The sequence below is a fragment of the Anguilla anguilla genome, chromosome 1 (assembly GCF_013347855.1).
Source record: "Anguilla anguilla isolate fAngAng1 chromosome 1, fAngAng1.pri, whole genome shotgun sequence".
NCBI classification, from domain to species: Eukaryota; Metazoa; Chordata; class Actinopteri; order Anguilliformes; family Anguillidae; genus Anguilla; species Anguilla anguilla.
In genome coordinates, this window is record NC_049201.1 from 84,620,410 (window position 1) to 84,642,312 (window position 21,903).

Below are 21,903 nucleotides of genomic sequence, written 5' to 3' on the forward strand. Positions count from 1 at the left end.
CCTATGGTAAAACCGCCTATGGTGTGCATGTGTGTGCATGCGTGTTTGTGCGTGCGAGTGTGTGTGAATAAAGTGTGTGTGTTTGTGTGTGTGTGTGCGAATATAGTGTGTTTGTGTGCGGGTGTGTGTGCATAAAGTTATTGAAATTTCTGGTAGCCTGCTCCTGTGCTGAAACCATTTCAATAAGGAAGATGATATTAAAGCAGCAAATCATTTCAAGAATTCCTTTTTTTCTCCCCACTTTTCACTTTTCTCTTCTGTTTGACAACCCGATAGGACCAAAGGCAGTTCATTGTGCTCTCAAACAAAGTAGCGAGATACGCCAGCGGTTCGCGACGAGGCACGATTGGCAAATGACTAGCGTAAGCCTGGCCCGTTTGAGCTGAAGCCAAAAGATTTTAACGTGAGCATCCTCGGCCTTCTTTGTGCCCCGTTTTGTCTCCCGGGTCTCTCCACGCGCACGTTTCGTAGCGCTGCAGCCAATCTACCTGTCTGTGAATAATTTTTTTTTTAAATTTTTTTTTTTACCAGTGATTTCTCTTTTCTCCCCTCTTTCTTCGCTAGGGTCTCTACATGTGGCTAGTGCCTTGTGCCTATTACGCTGAGACCCATAAACCCCATCGCTGCGTGTAACTGCTGCGCTGAGTGTTTGAAAATAGAAAAAAAAAATCTTGATCAGGTCCTCCGGAAACTGTCATTTACGTTACGGTTCCTCAGGGACGCTTTTTTACTTTCCCTGCCGTTTTGAAACAATCACCATTTTATTAAATGAAAGCAGGACCGAGCCGCCCGAACCACTGTGCGTTTACACGGTTCCTGGCCTGACCCGTCAACGCTCGTCACACGGGGGCCTTGATGCAGAAGTCTGTCTGAAAATAGGTTTTATTTCCAACTCCAGCAGAATTATTGTTAGTGTCCAAGGTCCGCATTTCCATCTTTTTAAATGTAATCTTAAAATGCATCAACCAAGGAGATCTGTAAAGTGCTTGGGCAGTACGAGGGATAGCATTTCTACTGCACTGGGAACCAGCAATATATGTAAAAATGATTTTACTTGCTGGGAGGTTCTATGCAATATAAAAATATATATTTTTGTACATTGAATAATTTTTCTTTATAATGTCTTTATTCAGACTATTTAATTCCTACTAGTCCCACTAGTCGCTCGATCACTGAAATTGTTACATTATAATTAATGAGCTCTGGATATACTGATTATTTTATGTATTTGTTTTCTTTACAAATGCCTTATATCTAAAGGGGAATGGGTTGTTTGTTTATCCATGTTTTTACGACATCACATTTAAACGTCGTTTTGTTTAAATGCAGTGGTAGTGGTTTTATTACGATGTTGATTGCATTTCATTTTTGCTAGACTACTCCCGGGACCTTAAATTAATGCACTGTACGCTGCCCTTTGTTGAGCAATGCACTGGGAGCGATAGCATAAAAGCCATAAGACAAAAAAAAACCCTGTATTGTAATGGAGTGCCCCTGCTCTGGCCAGCCTGTACATTTTGTCCATGAAAGGCTGTTCTGCTGAACCGAGAAGCTAAGCAATTTAAAGGGGTATGCTTTTGTTTTTTGTTTTATTTTATTTTTTTGATAAGGCAAACTGATTAAGCCACCAATAAAGAACCTGTTATCAGTTTTAACTCGTAGATTTTCCAGGGGCTTTGGATGTAATCTAGGATATACATGTATATAAATGCAAAGATGTTTTCACTGGCGTAGCATTAGCATGGTCTGAACACTGGGAATTAAAAGAAGAAGAAAAAAACTGGGTGTGGATCACTTTTTCACTGTATATATTTTAAACGCTGTATTAGTTCATTTTTGCCTGAGGACCAAATGACATCTGTGTGAAAATAAATGTACTCTACTGCACTTTTATTTCTGTTCAAGATGTTCTTTTTTTTTTGTTGTTGTTGTTTTCCTGTGGCACTCTCAGCGCAGGTGTCCCTGTTCAGCAGTCACTGATCTCTTGAGAACGGGTGTCAGACTCCAGGTTTGGAGGGCCGCGGCGTTTGCAGGTCTCTTGGTGTGATTCAGCGCCAGTGATTAATTCGCCAGTGATTCATTCGCCAGTGATTCATTCGCCATCGATGGCCCAAAGCAGGGGTGTCAAGTGTTGCATTCAAGTCACTGATTGGCTAAACAAGGCTTATTTTTTTTTTTTTTTTTTACCCCCAAGGCTTTAACTTTCTGCTGTTGAACAGGAAGCCACAAATACCTGCAGATACTGCTGTGGTCTGAAACCTTTGCCCTGGGCCATGGGGGGGGGGGGGGGGGGGGGGGGGGGGGGGGGGGGGGGGGGGCGGCGCAGTGCCTGCTGGTTTCAGGGGTGTTCTCCACCTCAGTGGTTCACTCAAGTCACTGATTGGCTAAGGAACCCACACACCGCGTTCCCAAGCCCTTTAGTGGCCGCTGATTGAGAGGAAGCCGGGAGACCCCACGGACGCCGTGGCCCCCGGGCGGTTTGGGCCCCGACACCCCCGCCCAAGACGCTCACACCCGGTCCACGGGGCCAGCAGTGCTGCCGCTCTTCCACCTCGGTGGTTAATTGCTTGATTAATGCTACTGACGAGCCACAGATTCCACCCCTCTGATGTCCCAGGTACACATCAGGCTCTGATTAGTGGGGAAAAATGAGAAGAGGCAGACCTGTTTGGCTCAAAGCACCAGACTCTCCAGAGTAGCTCTGCTCTAACCTTTCTTTACAAGTGAGATGCTATATGGTATGGAACAGATAATATATATATATATATATATATAATTTTTTTATTTTTACATGACCCTGTACCGATTATAATTACAAACCAAAGAAAAACCCAATCTGTGATTAAATGTAGGAGCATTTCATCATGTATTCATTTGTTCAAATAAAAGAAAATGTAATCCTTTTTTTTACCACTCGAAATTAAGGGCAGACAAACCAGCTGGAGTCCAGAGTTGGTTCACTTGCGGAGGCACGTGACCCGAGAGCGGGCTGCTTTTAGCCCACACATTTTTCATGTTTTCCAATATTTTCCAGTCCTGCGTGGAGAGGCAGTTTGTGGTGAGGCCAGAGCTCGCTGTAGTCTTAATGAGAGCTAATTGATTTTGTCTGCGCTTGGAGCTCTGTGTCGTGACTGCAGAACAAATGGATGCTCATATCAAAATAAAGTGCAACAGAAGAATCCTCTGGTTTGTGTGATTTTGTAGAACGGTTTGTTTTTTTTTGTTTTTTTAAATAAAGAAACCCAGTGTGCTAGTCATCGTAATAACAATTTGACCTTTCGAATGCTTTCAAAATTCTCAGATCAAAAAACTCTCTGCTGCCGATGCCTCGGAAATGTTAAATGTGCGGATGTGCTTCCGTTCCGTTCGCCATTTGATTATAATTCGGGCCTTAATTTTATAATTTGAGCCGGTGATTGAGTAAGGGCCTTGCTCCAGGTGTTGGCCAGCTGCTGGTAGAACAGCGTTAATAAACTTTAGTTCTGAGTGTGCTGACCCCACTGCTGCCCTGGAGGGCCAGAAAGTGATCTCTGCTCGGCCTTAGCACTTCATCAACCAATTACACCAATTAACCGCTTGATTGGATTTGATTAAAGCAGTCCACGTGTTGATTGGACACTCTTGTATGAAGCCAGCTGCATACTTCAAATAAAGGGCTGGGGGGGGGGGGGGGGTTGGTGTACTGCTGGGGGGGGGAAAAAAAGAAAAAGAAAACAAATTTTCCCAGGCGGGCATCACAAACAAAATCAATGCTAATGGGGTTTTCTTCTGGGAGTGCGTACAGAGAGGATGTGAAGATGTATGCCCAGCCACTGCGTCGCTATCAGTCGCAGAATCAACTCCTGAAACCCGCAATCAATTTTTATTTCCGTTCCATTTGATAAGCTAATGCAAAAGCATTTATCAAAGATTAATAGGGCGATAGGAGTCTCTGTTTCGTTTCCCTCAGAGTCATCCATTAGCCGTGGTTAATGCCACAGCTCCCTTTGATGTGTCTGCGGAACTAACACGGGGGATATCCGTGACTACATGTTTTAAAAAGAATTCCTTTAGGGAAGCAATTAACTTCACAAAAAGTGCACATACTGTATATATATATATAAATATATATATATATATACACTTTAATTTTAGGTCAAATATGGACAAATGGGCTAACTTAAGCATGAACCATAAAGCTACAGGAAATGGAGAAATGTAATAATATAATTTGTGTCAAACTTCAGATGCAGTAAAAAAAAAAAACAAACAAACAAAAACCCCCAGGAGCAGGAATTTAGCCTGAAATCCTTCCCGTAGGACCGCATTTATAGCAACACACAATCCAAGGCGACACATTTCAAGCTGCAGTACAGGCAAACATCCTCCTGGGGGCGCTTCAGAGCTGTGAGAAGCCGTCACGTTTGGTAACACAAATTTTATTAGATTAATACACCCCAGTCGTCAATCTCACTGAATACCAGGAAAAGGAAAAAAAAAAAAAAAAAAAAAAAAGCTTTGAAATATTTTAGCTGATGAAACACAGAAGCATGAACCAGTTATTGAAAAATCAAGGTAGGGCTTCAAGGCAGCTGAACTTGTTCTGAATTTGCCTGAGTACTGGATCTGTTTTCTCCCCTAATCGTCACACGTTAATTGCGCAACGTGACACCGCGCTTCTGTTGTCCTGGTCCCTGAGCCACGGTAACAGCCCCGGAGTTTCGGCTAAAACATATTTACAGCGCCCAGCCTGCTCCTCGAACCCGTGAAGCCTGCAGCTCCCTTCCTCTGCTCCGTTCCCCCCGGGGTGAGCGGTCGCGGGCCTCGTCCCTCTCCTCAAACTCTGGTCACCTCGTAGGTCCTGAGAGATGAGCAGAGCAGTTAGACCGTTTCATTCCACAGCCTATTCTCTCCTGCCCCCCCCCCCCCCAAGCCCCCCCCCCCCCCCAGCCTCTTTTTGAAAACGCTTTTCAGCGTCGCTGCCTCAGAATCGGCAGACAGGTGCTCTTAAGGATGTTTTTTTTCGAAGGCGAGCTGTCGCGTTTGGCCTGGCAGCGGAGCGACCTTGGAGCGACCTTGGCGCGACCTCGGCGTGACCTTGGTTGGCGGTACTCACTTTCCCGAGGTCGTGCGGCACTTCGGAATCCTGGACACTCTGCTGCCTGCGTGAAGAGGAGCGCAACAGGAGGGTCAGCAACCTCGCACCATTCGCCAACGTTCAACCGCGGCGGCCATTTTAAACGAACGCTTTCCGCCGATCGAAATCCGTTCGCGCGGCGTCGTACCGAACGCCCGGAGGCGTCTTCTCGCTGCGCTTTAATTAAGCGTGCTCCCCGGCGTCGAAGGTTAACCTTCACATCGCTTCACTCTGACCTCGCGCGTGTCGCCGCTGACGAGGGGGGCGGCTAAAGCGCTGGGGCTGGTAATCACGGAGACCGTGCGCACATTAGCCCAGATGATACCCCACTAGGCCGGCCTGAATGAGACGTTATCACCCTGCGCCGTCTCACTTGCTCCTCACAATATCGTCTCTCGTTGTCAAACGTGTCTCCAGATGTGAGTGGCGAATCACAGACAAATTTCTGTTTACAACAGACCGAAAAAAAAAAGATCCATCTATCAACTGTAATTATCATCTAGCTGCCTGGAGTGGAGGGGTTTGAAGAGAAAGCCAGGCAGTGAGGTAGTTCCTCAGCTGTTGACTTCAAACTGCCCATCCCTAGCATTTCATCAAGACTTGTTCTACTGCTCTACAGAGACCAATTAATCACTGTTATCTCATCTCAGCCGCTCCTAACTGGCTTACTGTTGTTCTGGATGACTATACTGTGAATTCATCAGAGAATACGGGAATTTGATAAGATACGGACTTCAAGTAAGAAATTGCACTTCCTTGAATGACTAAAGAGCAGGATCGGGGGGGGGGGGGGGGGGGTGGTTTATGACGTTACATGAAGTTCCAGTTTCAAGCCTGAGCATGCCGAAGCTGGGTGAACTTAATTGCTTTTAATTTCATTGCATTATGGTTTAAATGATTCTACCATGTGGAGAGAGTGGACAACAAAGGTTATTATTAAAAACAAAAACATAAACTAGCCATGAAAAAAATAATTCATAATCGTTAAATGAAATAAAAATAACACTCACCTGTCCAAGCAGCTAAAACTAAACTAAAACTAGAATCTTTGCCTTCAACTAAAATAAAATACAAAAACAAATTTCCTTTTTTTATTTTTACAAATAATTATAAGCCCAGAACTGAGCAAAAGAAACACAGTCAAGGATTACCTTGAATGTACTGTACCTTTTAATTTGAAAAGCTGTTTTTAAATAGCAGCACTACTTGGTTAGAGGCTTTTAACCTTGTCTTTTGTGGCAGAATCTGTCTTAATCATATCTGTTCTAAAGGAAAAATTCTTGTTCATTTTGATCTGTGCAACCTACCAGTAATTAAAACACGTTATGTAAGAACTTTTCAGTGTCTATAATGTGCCCAACTGTCGTTTGCCATTGTTTTCACTCTTTCTGTTGAGCGTTAACAAAAAGAGAGTCAAAAAAAAGGTTACCGATTCTTACAGTGCTTTTAATCCATTCCCTCCCTCGGATTAAAACATATACACGATGAAATAATTAAAAAAATAAAAACAATACAATAAAATAAAAATTTTTTTTAAAAAACTAACACAAAGAACTTAAAACAAATCTGGAAATGGAATGTGAAAATGGAATGGGGAAAAAAATGGAAAAGACTGAACTATAACAGCCGTGTGGAGGACAGATTGTACTCACTTGCGATGACCAGGATGCCCATCACAAAAAGCACAAACGCCACGCCCAGGCCGATGCGTCGGAGGTAACTGTAATCTGGGCAGAGAGAGAGAGAGAGACTCGCGTTCGCCACTTTGAAAGGAAGCCGCACATTTAGCCATTCAGAAATAAGCGTGGCATTTCAGTGCACTGCTCGACCTACGAGAAGGCGACAGCTTGGCCCAAGCACGACCCATCCTGCAGGGGCTCTGAGTGACTTGGTGGCCCATTTTGTTAATTGCGTGCTAGTACAAAGCGCTGAACTGGCGGTTAAATTAGCCTGCAGTGAGCTTATTGGTCGACGCCATGCTTCTGAATAGCAGCCGCAACCATAGCAACAGCCATAGGTTTCACTGGTCGCGCCAAGGAATGTTTTGTCAATCAGCACACCTGTCAATCAGCATTTCCAGCGCAGTCAAGCTCAACAGACGACAATATTAAATCCAACAAATCACTCTAATCAAGATCATTCATTTCCCCATCTTTTTTTATTATGCCTTTCCGTAGAATGACCGTGAAACAATCCATTCTCCACAACTCAATTTTGTCAGCACGCTTAGCGATTCAAAATGAGTTATTTAAAAAAAAAAATGATGACGCCACCTTCTCTGTGTCTCTCAATGTCTGCACAACGGTAGCTTTTAACTTTACCTTCGATGATCACTGCAAGGGCATTAGCTCGGTCTTGCTTTTCACGGTACATTAGGGCCAAGATAACGACAAATAAAACTTTGTACAGTATGTAAATCAGGCCTGCCTCACGGTGCCGCGGGAGTGCCGTTGCAGAACAAGTTTGCAGATCGTTTCCGAGCACGCTTTGTGAATAAATAAACCTGGGGCACTCTGCCCAGCCCGCACGGCCACTTCGGGCGAAGCGCTGGCAGTCAGCTGACTGCCGGCAGCAGCCACACGCTCCCAGCCCGATTCTGGCCTGGCGTCGGCTCGCGCGCCCAGCCCGATTCTGGCCTGGCGTCGGCGCGGACGACGGTCCGATCCCACAGCCGATGTGACAAGCTGCGTCTGGGCCCGGTTTTTTGGCTACTTCCCGCTTCTAATGCGGCAAGCTACACCTGAACCTTCCTTGTGGGCCACCCCTGGATTGGGTATGGCAAGCAAATTGGGCCACAAGAGTCTGGATACATACATTCTGTTATCTGTGACTCGGACAGCCGCCTTGATAGGAAAACGGACTGATGCCAACCACATCCTGCACTACCCACAATGCCACACAATGGAACTTAACATTGTAAGACACGAAGTGGTACGACAGTCGAAATATAAATTTTGAAGTAGACGTACGCACATCTGTATAAATGTGTTCCGTGACATGGAAATGGCAGACGTCAGTTGCAGTCTGCGACGTCGTAAAAAGCTTCCCACATAAAACCTCAGCGCTTGTATGCCTAAACAATGGCGTATAATGCCTCCTCCATTCTGATTTCAGTCCAGCAGAATGAGCCTATTCATCTGCACACTCATTAATGTAATAGCAGTAATACCCTGCCTACCTCAGACCACAGGGGAGAAGGAGGTTTTTTTTGTTTTTTTTTTTACCGTTGCTTTTTCATTTCAATCATCTCGGTGAAAATAATGACATGCAAATATGAAAGTGCAATACCAAAAAAAAAAAAAAAAAAAAGTAACCAGCGTTTAGCAGCCGGGAAAAAAGAACCCCATTACCATGGCGACACTGAAAGCAATTTTTTTTTTATGAATAACCCCTGACATTTTTTATGAAGACAGATATAAATACACAGTGCTTCATCTCCTGACTGTGACCAGACCCCTAAGTTGCATTTCCCTTGTACGGCTGGTGGATTTTCAATTGTTTGTTCAAGAAAGATTTTTTTGTTTTGTTTTTAAAACAAAATTTACTCTCTTTTTATTTTATTTTACAAATGTATTTCTTATCCTTCAGTTCTGAACACAACACTTCTTATCACACTGTAATCCTCCCGATGAGCTGCTCAGGCATCGCTTCCCTGGCCTGGGGCAGACTGTGGGGGCGGTCAGTTCAGCACACCGCAGACAAGCACACCTCCTCATAAAAAGCGTGATGTCAACCAACAGCCCGCAAGCCGAGCTCGCACAGACGCCAGGCGGAGGAGGGTGTTTCCTGAGCAGTTTGAGCGGGCAGACCGCAGGTCCCCCATCCACCAGTAGAGTGCGATGGTGAGCAACGACACAAAGTCGTCCAGGCTGACTAAATCCCTCCTTCTTTGACCACACCGCGGCCCATCCTGTGCGAAGCGGCCTGTCGCACATGTTCGAAAACCAGACCACGGGGCCAATCGAATCGCTGGAACGGTGCCTTATCAGGATGAGCCCCCACAACAGCCCCTAACAATAACAACCACCAGGGGGAGGAAGGCCCCACATACAAAACACGCTCAAATTTCTCCGCCTCTCATGTGCTTCATAGAAAGAAACCAGAAACCACTTACCGTAATCAAAAGATACATCCGGAAACGGACCTATGACAGAAAAGAAAACGCACTGTGAACACACTGCACACCTCAAATCCCTTTGCTTTCCACCAAAGGAAAAGCCTTTGCTTGTCCAAAGAGCTACGCTGGACTGAAAGGGTGAACAGTGAACAGAATTCACCCATTCACTCACACACCCATTCACTCACTCACTCACCCATTCACTCACTCACTCACCCATTCACTCACACGCCCATTCACTCACTCACTCACACATTCATTCACTCACACGCATTCACTCATACACTCACTCACACACTCACTCACTCACTCACCCATTCACTCACACTCATTCACTCACACTCATTCACTCACACTCACTCATTCACTCACACACTGACTCACTCACACACCCATTCACTCACACACTCACTCATTCACTCACTCATTTACTCATTCACTCACACACTCACTCACACGCTCATTCACTCACACACGCATTCACTCCCACAGGCATTCACTCACGCACTCACAAACCCACACACTCACTCACTCATTCACTCACACAGGCATTCACTCACGCACTCACACACCCACACACTCATTCACTCACACTCACACACTCACTCATTCACTCACACTCACACACTCACTCACTCATTCACTCACGCACTCACACTCACTCACACACTCACTCACACACTCATTCACTCACACTCACACACTCACTCATTCACTCACTCACCCATTCACTCACTCACTCACCCATTCACTCACACGCCCATTCACTCACTCACTCACACATTCATTCACTCACACGCATTCACTCATACACTCACTCACACACTCACTCATTCACTCACTCACTCACCCATTCACTCACACTCATTCACTCACACTCACTCATTCACTCACACACTGACTCACTCACACACCCATTCACTCACACACTCACTCATTCACTCACTCATTTACTCATTCACTCACACACTCACTCACACGCTCATTCACTCACACACTCACTCATTCACTCACACACGCATTCACTCCCACAGGCATTCACTCACGCACTCACACACCCACACACTCACTCACTCATTCACTCACACACTCACTCACACACTCATTCACTCACACTCACACACTCACTCATTCACTCACTCACTCACTCATTCACTCACACACTCACACACTCATTCACTCACACATGCAGTCACAGATCTTAACTGACCCGTTACCGACAGCAACGAGCCAGGGCCCGAGGGAAAGTCGAGCTCCACTTCCGCGTCTGACGGCAGCAGCCTGACTCTTACGCAAGAGCACAGGGAGGATAACCACACTCGCCTCCTTAGACTGACTACATCTGCGCTGAACTGGCGTCTGACGGCAGCAGCCTGACTCTTACACAAGCATCCTGACTCTTACACAAGCAGCCTGACTCTTACACAAGCTTGCCGGGGGACAGGGAGGATAACCACACTCGCCTCCTTAGACTGACTACATCTGCGCTGAACTGATGGGAAGCCACATCAGCACTGAACTGATGGGAGGTTAAGACCGTGTGAAATGTGCCATTTTTCTACTTAGTCAAAGGGCTTTGTTCAAGCAGCAGGGGGATTTTAAAATGGGATCACACGTGCAATAAAACGTAATTTAATTTTTTTTTTAAAACAGGCATGCACATACCGGTTACGTGGTCACTCTTATATGTAGTCTTCTTCTTGGTGCTGCGTGCAGGGGCATCGCTTTCTGCCACAGGGAAGAGAGAAAAAAAAAAAACATTTAAAGCATTTTCAACTTTTACTCTACAACAATTTGCGCGATTCAAGTCTCACGTTTAGAAAGCGCATCAATATTCACGAGGCAGCGGCAGCTCATTAAGACCCACGCCTTTAATATCTTGATTGCTGTCGCATGGATCCACGCATATCTAATGATTTTACAGGTGGCTTCGTTCAGGCGATTTAAACGGAAGATCTTCGTGTCTGACAGGCAGGCCGTCGTGTAATTAATTCAGCCGGCTCCTCATTACATTGTCAGGCTTATCAGCGGCACACGACAGCATCCTTTAACGTCTGCATTCCAGCACGCTTTACTGGACTCTCCTTATCTCCGCGCTTTTCCAAGGCCAGGAATAAGGCACCGCACCGGATCTAGCCGGCGGCTAATTAATATTAATTTCCACGCCGCTCCGCCACGGGGGAGCCGGGCGAAGCGGGTCTTTCCTTCCATACGGCATCGCCGCCCTCCAGCTTCCTGGAACGCCAGCAGTCTCTTCTGTTTCGGGAATTTCGAATTCCAGCGCTTGGGCGTTTTGGAGGGGGGATGCACAGGGCCTGCAGGCTTCTGTGGCTCATTACAATCTGTAGCCAACTTTACATTACATTACATTACAGGCATTTAGCAGACGCTCTTATCCAGAGCGACTTACACAACTTTTTACATAGCATTTTACATTGTATCCATTTATACAGCTGGATATATACTGAAGCAATTCAGCTTAAGTACCTTGCTCAAGGGTACAACGGCAGTGTCCTACCCGGGAATCGAACCTACGACCTTTTTGGTTACAAGCCCAGTTCCTTACCCACTGTGCTACACTGCCTACACTTAGGCCTGGGAAACAAGGCGTGCGGACTCTTCAGGCAACCAGTTACCGCAATCGAGAAATTAGGGTCCGACACACACTGCGGCACTCCAGGATCTGAGGTTGAGATCACTGCTCTACTCAATATGCCAGCGGCAGACTTTTCCCTTCAGTTTCTGTTTAAAAAAAAAAACATATTACACAAGGCTGTTTGTTCATTCCCAGGACCTCCAGACTCAATGCTACGGTTACAATTTGGGACGATAAAGCAGCGACAGGAGTTACTCTGTGTTCAGACAGAGCGGAGGGAGGAGTGCTTCGCTGTGGGACTGGATTAAAGCCCGAGTCTCAGGAGGGAGAGGGGTGATTTCAGCCGAGAGGCGGCTGTCTCTGACCGGGGGACGGAGTGTAGCACAGTGGGTAAGGAACTGGACTTGTAACCGAAAGGTCGCAGGTTCGATTCCCGGGTAAGGACACTGCCGTTGTACCCTTGAGCAAGGTACTTAACCGAAATTGCTTCAGTATATATCCAGCTGTATAAATGGATACAATGTAGAAGTTGTGTAAGTCGCTCTGGATAAGAGCGTCTGCTAAATGCCTGTAATGTAATGTAATGTAATGACCGTCTGCGTGCGGAACGGGGTGGCGCACGAGCCGGGCGGGAGTCGCGGGTTCGAATGGCCGGCGTGCTGTTAGCGTGCCGTTACTGCTATTACATTAATGAGTGTGCAGATGAATAGGCTCATTCTGCGCTACTCCGGATTGGACCGTCCGCCCAAAATGGCAGAACGCGATTGTAATAAAGGAACGGCTCTAGGGGCCGTCTTTCCTCACCACGCCTGGCTGCAGTCGCCTTCGCTCCAGTGGTACTGCTGGGCTCAGATGGGGGGGCTGCGGGTGAGAGAGAGAGTGAGAGAGAGAGAGAGAGTGAGAGAGAGAGAGAGAGAGAGTGAGAGAGAGAGAGTGAGAGAGAGAGAGAGAGGGAGAGAGAGAGAGAGAGAGAGCGAGAGAGAGAGAGTGCAATTTCAAGAACTGAAAACCCAAGACCTGAAACCCAAAAAGAGTCCTTTCAGTCAGCTGGTCATGAGACTCACTAACCAACTAAAACCAAACACTGACCAAACTCAGACCAGCGCTGCTTTAAAACCAGAAATTAGAGTAAACCAAATAATTAAACAAACAAAAGATGCCTATCTGGAACACTGGAATAATGAAACCAAAACACAAAATAAACTTAATTGCTACTTGGCCCTAAACAGAGAATACAATTTGGCAGAGTATCTCTTCTCTGTCAGAGATACAAAGCAGAGACAAATCCTGACCAAGTACAGGCTCAGTGACCACACCTTAGCAATTGAAAAAGGAAGGCACAAAAAAACATGGCTACCCAAAGAAGAACGTATATGTGGTCACTGCAAGACAGGAGAGGTAGAGACAGAGATGTACTTCCTGTTATATTGTGAAAAATATTCACAGATATGGGAAACATATTTTAATAAGATCCAAAATTCAACATTCCTAAACAAATTTCCCTCCCTAACAAATGACCAAAAGCTGCGAGTCCTGTTAGGAGAAGGAGCGACAGCCTCACTCGCAGCTAGATACGTTTTTGCCTGTCACAGCCTGAGGGACAGTGGGTGAACATCCGGCAAACATATGTATGTGTGTGTGTATATCTATATGCATATGTGTGTGTATGTATATGTATGTATATATGTGTGTATGTATATATGTGTGTGTGTGTGTGTGCGTATGTATGTACATATATGTGTATATATGTATGTATATGTGCGTATGTATGTGTATATATATATATATATATGTGTGTGTGCGCATGTGTATGTGTACATGTATATATATATATATATGTCTATATATATACATATGTATGAGTATATATATAATACTCTTATTGAGAAAATACTTTTTTTCATTTAATTTAATTCAGTTAACTTAATAGATAATAAGTATTATGTTCCTATCATTTATGTTGTTATTGTTGTTGCTCCTTGTCTTCTTTTTTCTTTTTAATTATATATTCTTACTGTAGTTGATTACTGTTGCCACTGCGCTTTGGAAATATGTATTTTTAAATATGTCATGCCAATAAAGCATTTGAATTTGAATTTGAATTTGAAATTTGAGAGAGAGAAAGGGGGAGAGAGAGAAAGAGAGAGAGAGAGAAAGGGAGAGGGAGTGAGAGAGAGAGAGGGACAGAGAGAGAGAGAGACAGAGGAGGAGGGAGAGAGAGAGAGAGGGAGAGAGACAGAGAGAGAGAGCGAGAGAGATGGAGAGAGAGAAAGATGGAGAGGGAGAGAGACAGAGAGAGAGAGTGAGAGAGAGATGGAGAGAGAGAAAGATGAGAGAGAGAGAGGGAGAGGGAGAGTGAGAGAGACAGAGAGAGAGAGAGAGAGACAGAGAGAGAGAGCGAGAGAGAGAGAGGGAGAGGGGTGATGCACAATTTGAAGCTCAGCTCTATAATCAAGCTGTCTCTTTAAACAGTGCATTTGCGCCCATCTGTCACAAGGTAGTATTTACCTGAGGAGTTCGTTCTCTCTGTTATTGCGGTGCTGTTTTCATCTACAAAAGGGGCTTCTGTAGTCTGACCTTGAGTAGCTGCAGTGCCATTGGAGGTCGTCAGGGCGTTGCTTTCTAAGGGGGGTGGGGTGGGGTGGGGCGGGGGGGGGGGGCATGAACAATCACTTTTCAATACCCACCACATTCCAGAAAAATTGAGGCAAAGCCCAGGATTTCACTGAAGACTCAGACAATCACTTTTCACTTGAGAATTGGTTTTCAGAGCACATCAGTGCAGGAGCTCAAAGTGCTATTTGGAAAGCAATGGGAGAAAGAATGAGAAATCAAACGGGCAAGTAAAGTTGATGAACTATAAATATATTTTTTAAAAACTCCTGTGGAAGGGATTGGTTGGACACACCAAAGCATTTTTAAAAACAAGTTTTGGACTCGGTGTGCATTTTGTACAGACCAACAAAAACACCCTCCCCAGGGGCCGTTTCCAGACCTCCCCCCCCCCCCCCCCCCCCCCCAGAAAAATGATTCTAAAGGTAAACGACAGATTTTTTTCACCTCCAACAGAACAGAGGCCCTAGGGATCCTTTAATTCACCAAGCTGAGCAGGACTCCAGTAAAAATGACTGCGTTCGTGCGATGGAAAAAACAAAATGTGTACCTGGCACCATTGCTTGTGAAGTAATGGTGGAAAGCTCCAGCACAGAGACAGTGGAACCAGCCAGCCCGTCGGAGGACGTAGAGAGCTGTGCCAAGCAGCCTGGGAAAATGTGGAAACTACACTGTGATGCGGCAGGTGAACTACGTCACCCACAATGCACCGCACAGTACACAACATAAACATGTCATCAATTGCAGAACTGTGCGAGGTGGCCCGTTTTGATCGACTTCCCCGGAGGTAGCCACAGTGTCGAACCCAAACAATTTCGCAGTAAAACACAGCCTAACCAATTCTGAGGCAGTTATTGCAGTGTAATAGTCTGGTGTGGAAATTGCACTGGCACTTCAACAATAGGATCCTGTTCACAAACCAACGGCTCTGAACAAAGCTTTATTGTTTACTGCGGAACAGCGGAACTTTTAGTACACATCACATTTTATTTCTTTTTTACATTTAGCAAACATTCACAATTAGCACCAGGCTAAATTCTAAAGAGCAAATGCATTGATTTGCGTTTAATTCTGTCATGTGGAAATGTGTTACTAATAACAAGTGTAAATTTCTGGTCATTTGCATTTCACTGAATGTTGCATCAGCCCTGGTAAGAGGGGAAAGAAAGAGAGAGAGAGGAGGGGGAGGGGTGGGGGGGAAGTGGAGGAGAATCTGAGAATAGATTTTGCCGTAGAGCAGGACCAGAGATATCAGCGCACAGCATTGTGCGGCAGAACGATAAAACAGGGAGATTACGCGCGACTCACCTCCTAGCGTGACAGACAGACAGAGATAAACCCACCCAAACGCCATCTGAAAAACACAATCCACACACAGAAATGAGGAGGGAGGAGAGACAAACACCTGATACCGCCCGAATCGAGTAAGGGATGCAGAGAGAGAGAGAGAGAGAGAGAGAGAGAGAGAGAGAGGGAGAGAGAGACAAAAACAAACAGACAGTGACAAAGTCACACCCAGTCATTAATAAGAGATGGCGATGCATTGTTCTGTCTCTTTAATGTAACAGTAACGTGCAGTAGGTCTCATCCACAGCAGCAAAGCCCCAATCATACACAGCGCACGGCGTTATGTAGCCTACACGCATGGCTTTCCGTAGAAAGCGCCTAAAATACAACACGCTCAGCAGGTTACTGGGGGCTGACCCCATTTCTGGAGAGCCACAGGGCCTGCTGGCCTTCATTACTACCCAGCACTTAATTGATGAAGGGATGCAGCTGATTACAGAGTGGCCTGATCAGGATCCCCGGGGTCTAAATTGCTTACTGTCGTTGGGGCGAGACGAGAACACCTGCGGTCCCAGTGGCCGTCCAGCACCGAGGCTGACCCCCCCTGCACCAGCACCGCGGCTGACCATCCCTGCACCAGCACCGAGGCTGACCCCCCCTGCAGCAGCACCGAGGCTGACCCCCCCCTGCAGCAGCACCGAGGCTGACCCCCCCTGCAGCAGCACCGAGGCTGACCCCCCCTGCAGCAGCACCGAGGCTGACCCCCCCTGCACCAGCACCGAGGCTGACCCCCCCTGCAGCAGCACCGCGGCTGACCACCCCTGCAGCAGCACCGAGGCTGACCCCCCCTGCAGCAGCACCGAGGCTGACCCCCCCTGCACCAGCACCGAGGCTGACCCCCCCCTGCAGCAGCACCGAGGCTGACCCCCCCTGCAGCAGCACCGAGGCTGACCCCCCCTGCAGCAGCACCGAGGCTGACCCCCCCTGCACCAGCACCGAGGCTGACCCCCCCTGCAGCAGCACCGAGGCTGACCACCCCTGCACCAGCACCGAGGCTGACCCCCCCTGCAGTAGCACCGAGGCTGACCCCCCCTGCAGCAGCACCGCGGCTGACCCCCCCTGCACCAGCACCGAGGCAGACCCCCCCTGCAGCAGCACCGAGGCTGACCCCCCCTGCAGCAGCACCGAGGCTGACCCCCCCTGCAGCAGCACCGCGGCTGACCCCCCCTGCAGCAGCACCGAGGCTGACCCCCCCTGCAGTAGCTGGGCTAAGTCTGCCACCGAGGCAAAGTGTGGGCTAGGTTATGGTCACGCGCCAGCACCACCCAAGGCTGAGACCAAAACCAGTCTGAGAAAAACTGTTTTTCAAACAGCCAGCCGATCCATTTAAAATTCCAATGAAAAAAAAAGAAAAGAAAAACTGCAAGAAAGACGAATGAGTATTGTCTAAACAAAACACAGAAAATATAGACTAGTAGTACACTGTGCTACGTTTCCACATGCACAAACACTCATACACACGCACGCACATACACACACTCACACATGCACGCACACACACACACATGCACGCGCGCACACACACACACACACACCATTTCCGATTGCGTTAAAATTGTGTAAACATTTCCCTTCTATTTGTATTCAAATGGCATTTCCCTTCACAGACAGGAAATTTATGCACTGCAATGGCTCGACGTATCACTTCCGTAGCCGTGCCAACGGTCTGTCAGTGTCACGCATCATTTCACTGTATAAAGCCGCACTTCAGACGGCTGAATACGTTTAATTGGGATTACATTCTATATACGGGGCTCAAGCACTTCTGCGGTGACCCCTTTGTGCTCAGACACAACCGACAGTATTAGAAATCATTTAGAAATGGCAATAAAAATGCACTGGGAGTGGGAAGGGGGGTTGGTGGGGGGGTGTTATGCTGAATATGAAATCGAGTGAAGTTGATCTGACCTATTATTAACTTTCACTGTGGTTTTATTATCAAAGGCTTCTCGGGATTTTGTCAAAGCCGAAAGCATCTTAACCGACTTCAGATTCGCACGTACAATACGTGATAAATGGTAATTGCCGGGTGAACCTCTGACATTTGCTTTAGTAGACCGCCACCGGGTGCCGGGTTTTCATCTCTCACTGAGGCCGCGGACTTCTGCGAACTGGAACATTGAGTATAGAATCCACCCACATCCTCTCGCGGCGCATAATAGACCGCAGCACGAGCCCGGTAAACAACACCGGTGACTTCAGCCGGCACTTAATGCACTTCAACGGCAAACAACAAACCTGCCGGCAGATCTGTTATTTGCGATATATGGCTGCGTGTAATGTGTTGAAATTATTATTTATTTTATTTTTATTTTTAACTTAAAAGAGAACTTTGTGTTCTTCAGGTGTTGCATTTCAAAGTAAGCTGTGGTAACGAATACATCTGAGAAGCCAGCCTAGCTGGGAACGACCGTTTAAAGTTCTGAATGCACTTCCTGTACTTTCTGCTCAGACTCCTCTCCCCTTCCACTTCTAGGTGATGTCATTTGTTCTGCATTTCTGTTGTGTACGTACAGTGCCATGAAAAGGTACTTGATCCGTTCCTGGTCCCCTGAATCCAATTATCAATTAAATGTGGTTCATTGTTTGAGAAACTAAGGGGGCAATTACTTTTTTCACAGAGGCAATAAGGGTGCTGGATAACATATTTAATTAAATAAATGAAATAATACGTTTAGAAATGTGTTTTGTGTTTAATGCAGGTTCCCTTTGTCTCATATTACATTTTGTCTAAAGATCTGAAACCACTCAGTTTGACTAATATGCAGTAATAGAGGAGACCAGGAATGGCACTGCGTCCATTGATTTTTTTCACACCGTGTAGCCAACAAGCTGCCAATAAGAAGGCCGCAGTGGAATTAAGGATCACGTGTCCTGTTTTCCTTAACCTTCGTGTTGTCGTCATGGTCCCAGCAGTAAAAACCCCCTAAATTACTTACTTTTTTTTCATGAAATTTGATGAATCGGGGTGACCCTAACTTTAGAAAAAGTTTTAAATAGCCATTTAAAAAAAAGTATTTTTATAAAAGCGGTACTGCATTAGGGATCAAAGATAGTCTTTTTTTTAGAAGTCTTTTTAAACCCTGTGGTTATGAAATCAAAGTCATAATCAAAGTTAATCAAAGAGCCCACACATCTATTACAGCAAAAAAAGTCAATTATGACGTGTTTTGTAGTTAAAATGAGACTAAAAACACACGATGATGCGTCTAAAAAGTTGCTCAGTAATCTACTGATGAGTGGCAAGTTATTTCTCCATGAAAAATATTGATTTAGGGTTTAAAATGCACTGAAGAGGCTTTAACGCAGAGGGTCCGGCGAGGGTGGGTCATTTTTGACCCTGGACTCCAGGTGCATGGAAGACACCTTGAGTGTGTGTTTTGAAATGATCAGATGAAGTAAAATAGCAGTGCTTGGACTAAATTTGGTGGGGAGTTCTGGATCTTGACTGAGCTACCCACTGGAGCTTTCCCCCCACCATCATCTTCTTACCCGTGCCAAGATAATTTCCTACTAATATCGTTTTGTGTAAACCGGCTATGTTAATCTCTGTTTTCGTTAACTTGTCTGCAGCTACGGAAGTCCAGGTAACAACCACGCGCGTTTGGCTCCGGTTATATCTAAAACAGCACTTCAGACATTTTTATGTTCTTTAAAGGTTAAAATACCTGTCTCCCTCTAACTCATTTTCGAAGGCTCGGCCGCAGCTTAAACACACGTTGAGGGGCTTGAGCCAAAGATGCCGTATAAAACTAGCTACGTACACAATTTGTTCACACTGCACAGCCGGGCCCTTTCATTCGACTAGCACATGCGGCTGGGCCCGCCTGTCTCAAGTTTTCCACCCAACTTTTCCTCTTGAAGCCAGCGATCCCTCGCTCCACGTTTGCATGTAATTGAAAGCTTTGCGGGATTTAACCCCCTTACCTTTTGGCTGCGCGTGTTCCCGATTCTATAGTGCCGACAGATCGCCTCTCAAACTCAGCACAGTTCCGCACAACCTGCGTATTCTGTGTGTAGTGCAAAGCCTGCGTTGCCGTTGAGCGACGGTTAGTCGCTCGCTTCCTCCTCATTCCTCATTCGCTCTCAGCCCTGCGAGCACGTGGGCCTTTAGCTGTCACTCATCCCCTCCCATCCCTCGGTCTTTCTTGTCCGTCTGTCCCCACCATTGGCCAGAACATAAAACTGAAAAAATCACCGACTAAAATATCAACACAATTCAAAATGTGACCTATACATTAAACATAAATATATTTTAAAAAATGTCATAGATGAAGAGTTTGCTGAATTCCACTCTGAAACACAAAAACAAACGTTCTTTCATCCAGTACGACAATTATGTGTTTGCTGGGGGTGGTATATTTTCCACACGATACACGTGCCTTCCCCCAGAATGAGGGAGAGTATAACTGCCACTTTCTCATGTAGGCTAAATGCTACTGTTACTTGTTTCTAAACTCACAAAGGTTTCTGGAAAAGGAAGGAAATGCAAAACCTCAGTATTTCCAGGTTCCAGGCAGGCGTGTCCCCCCCACTACCGTCACAGTAATGGAAGACTGAAACAGACGCTAGGCTATCGCTGCATCGAAAGCACGCTGAGGCTCGTAGCAGTTCAGATCTCAAAAAGACTGACCCTGGCTTGTCACAACGGACAATAACAGACATTCAGGGAGGGAAACAGAGGCTGCAGTCTTCGCAAAAAGAGTGGGGGAGGCCTCGAACGGCATGTCCAATGTCACATACTTTATTTATTTTTTTGTTTTGTTTTGTTTATCTCCGAAAAGCACCAGTCCTTCTCCAGTGGTCCAGGCTCACTCTGGTCAGCGGTTCTTCTTCTTCTTCTTCTTGTTTCAGCGAGATGACGGCACGTGGATTGTGACCATAACCTAACCACGTCTCTATTCTGATAGGTCCGCGTAGAAAGAGGGAAGTCTATTTTCCTAACGGACTTAATTCCCTTCTGCTTTTCTCGAGCCAAAACCACAAGTAAACCGTCCTTTTCATCTCGCGAATAAAATTGTGGCGCTGTGGCTGAGGCCACATCAAATATGGCTGCCAGTTATTATTATTATTATTATTATTATTATTATTATTATTATTATTATTATAGACATATTTGATATTTTTCTGCTAATAGAATCTTTCATGTCATAAACAGTGAACATTTATTTGGATTACCTCACAATGTCGACGATTGAAAATGTTTTTTTGTTTTGTTTTTTGTTGTTCTTCCGTTCTGTCATTGCGACACTCGTGACAGTATTGTTCCGGCTTCTCTGAAAGTTTCCACACTTCATCGGTCGTAATCCATGCACGCACACGAAATATTCTGTATAATAATTATCATGTGTTTTTTGATAGGTCGCATACAATATCCCATTTTATGAATATTCGACATGTGGCCTACTGCCCAACGGTAGCAGGAGTGGAAGACTGCCTCTCTCGGAGCTTCAGTTCAGTAACCAGACTTTGGATACTCTGTTTCTGGCTCACAAAGCTCTTGACAGCATTTCATAACCTTTTCACAAGTTTGGCATGCTTTCAAGTTATATTCCATGGATGAGTATAAAAAGAGAAAACCTTTTTGATGCTTTGGGTACTTCATACTTTGCCACATTAAATTTGCCTGCAGCTATTTTTTCCTTTTCGGCACGTGTAACCTACGTGTAACCTTAAATCTTGCACCGAATTACAAAACAATTGATTAATTATGTACAGTAACATATGTTTTATATCTGAATTGGCTATCTGCCACATCATATGTTGTACATGTATACAATGACCTCAAAAAATGTTCTCACCTTTGATAATAATGAGTGAAACATAATGTATATAATAATAATACAAGTACTGAGCTATATTTAAATTTTCAAACGTGGAAATATTCATCTTTAATAATGATAGAACAGAACTGAATACATTGACACCCCTGTTTTAAACGCTTCAGTCCTTTGCAAGGGTAACATCATTGAATCATCTACTCTACTGTTTTATGAGATTGGTGAATTTCTCGGAGGGTATCTGCTGTTATTCTTCCTTACAGAACAAGTCAAGATCCCATCTCACAGTATACTTGTTTATTTCCCTCTTCTCTTCGATGCCACATAAATTGGT

At 45.6% G+C, this 21,903-nt stretch overlaps 1 protein-coding gene across 3 annotated transcripts; it reads right to left on the reverse strand.

Annotated features, from left to right (window-relative positions):
- Positions 1-4,275: 4,275 nt before the first annotated feature.
- On the reverse strand, positions 4,276-19,875 carry fxyd5 (FXYD domain containing ion transport regulator 5). 3 transcript variants are annotated; one of them, XM_035414033.1, is made up of 11 exons: positions 19,717-19,875; positions 15,751-15,796; positions 14,993-15,091; positions 14,338-14,451; positions 13,845-13,865; positions 12,634-12,690; positions 10,914-10,961; positions 9,231-9,260; positions 6,769-6,843; positions 5,096-5,141; positions 4,276-4,840 (listed from the first exon to the last, which is right to left on the reverse strand). In XM_035414033.1, the coding sequence occupies exons 2-11, from the start codon at positions 15,794-15,796 to the stop codon at positions 4,816-4,818; spliced, it is 561 nt and encodes a 186-aa protein (XP_035269924.1). In that variant the 5' UTR covers positions 19,717-19,875; the 3' UTR covers positions 4,276-4,815. The 3 variants fall into 3 exon arrangements, with proteins under 3 accessions (XP_035269924.1, XP_035269914.1, XP_035269934.1); XM_035414023.1 differs by having other exon boundaries at positions 10,899-10,961; positions 19,717-19,874; XM_035414043.1 differs by lacking the exon at positions 13,845-13,865 and having other exon boundaries at positions 10,899-10,961; positions 19,717-19,874.
- Between the last annotated feature and the right edge of the window lie 2,028 nt (positions 19,876-21,903).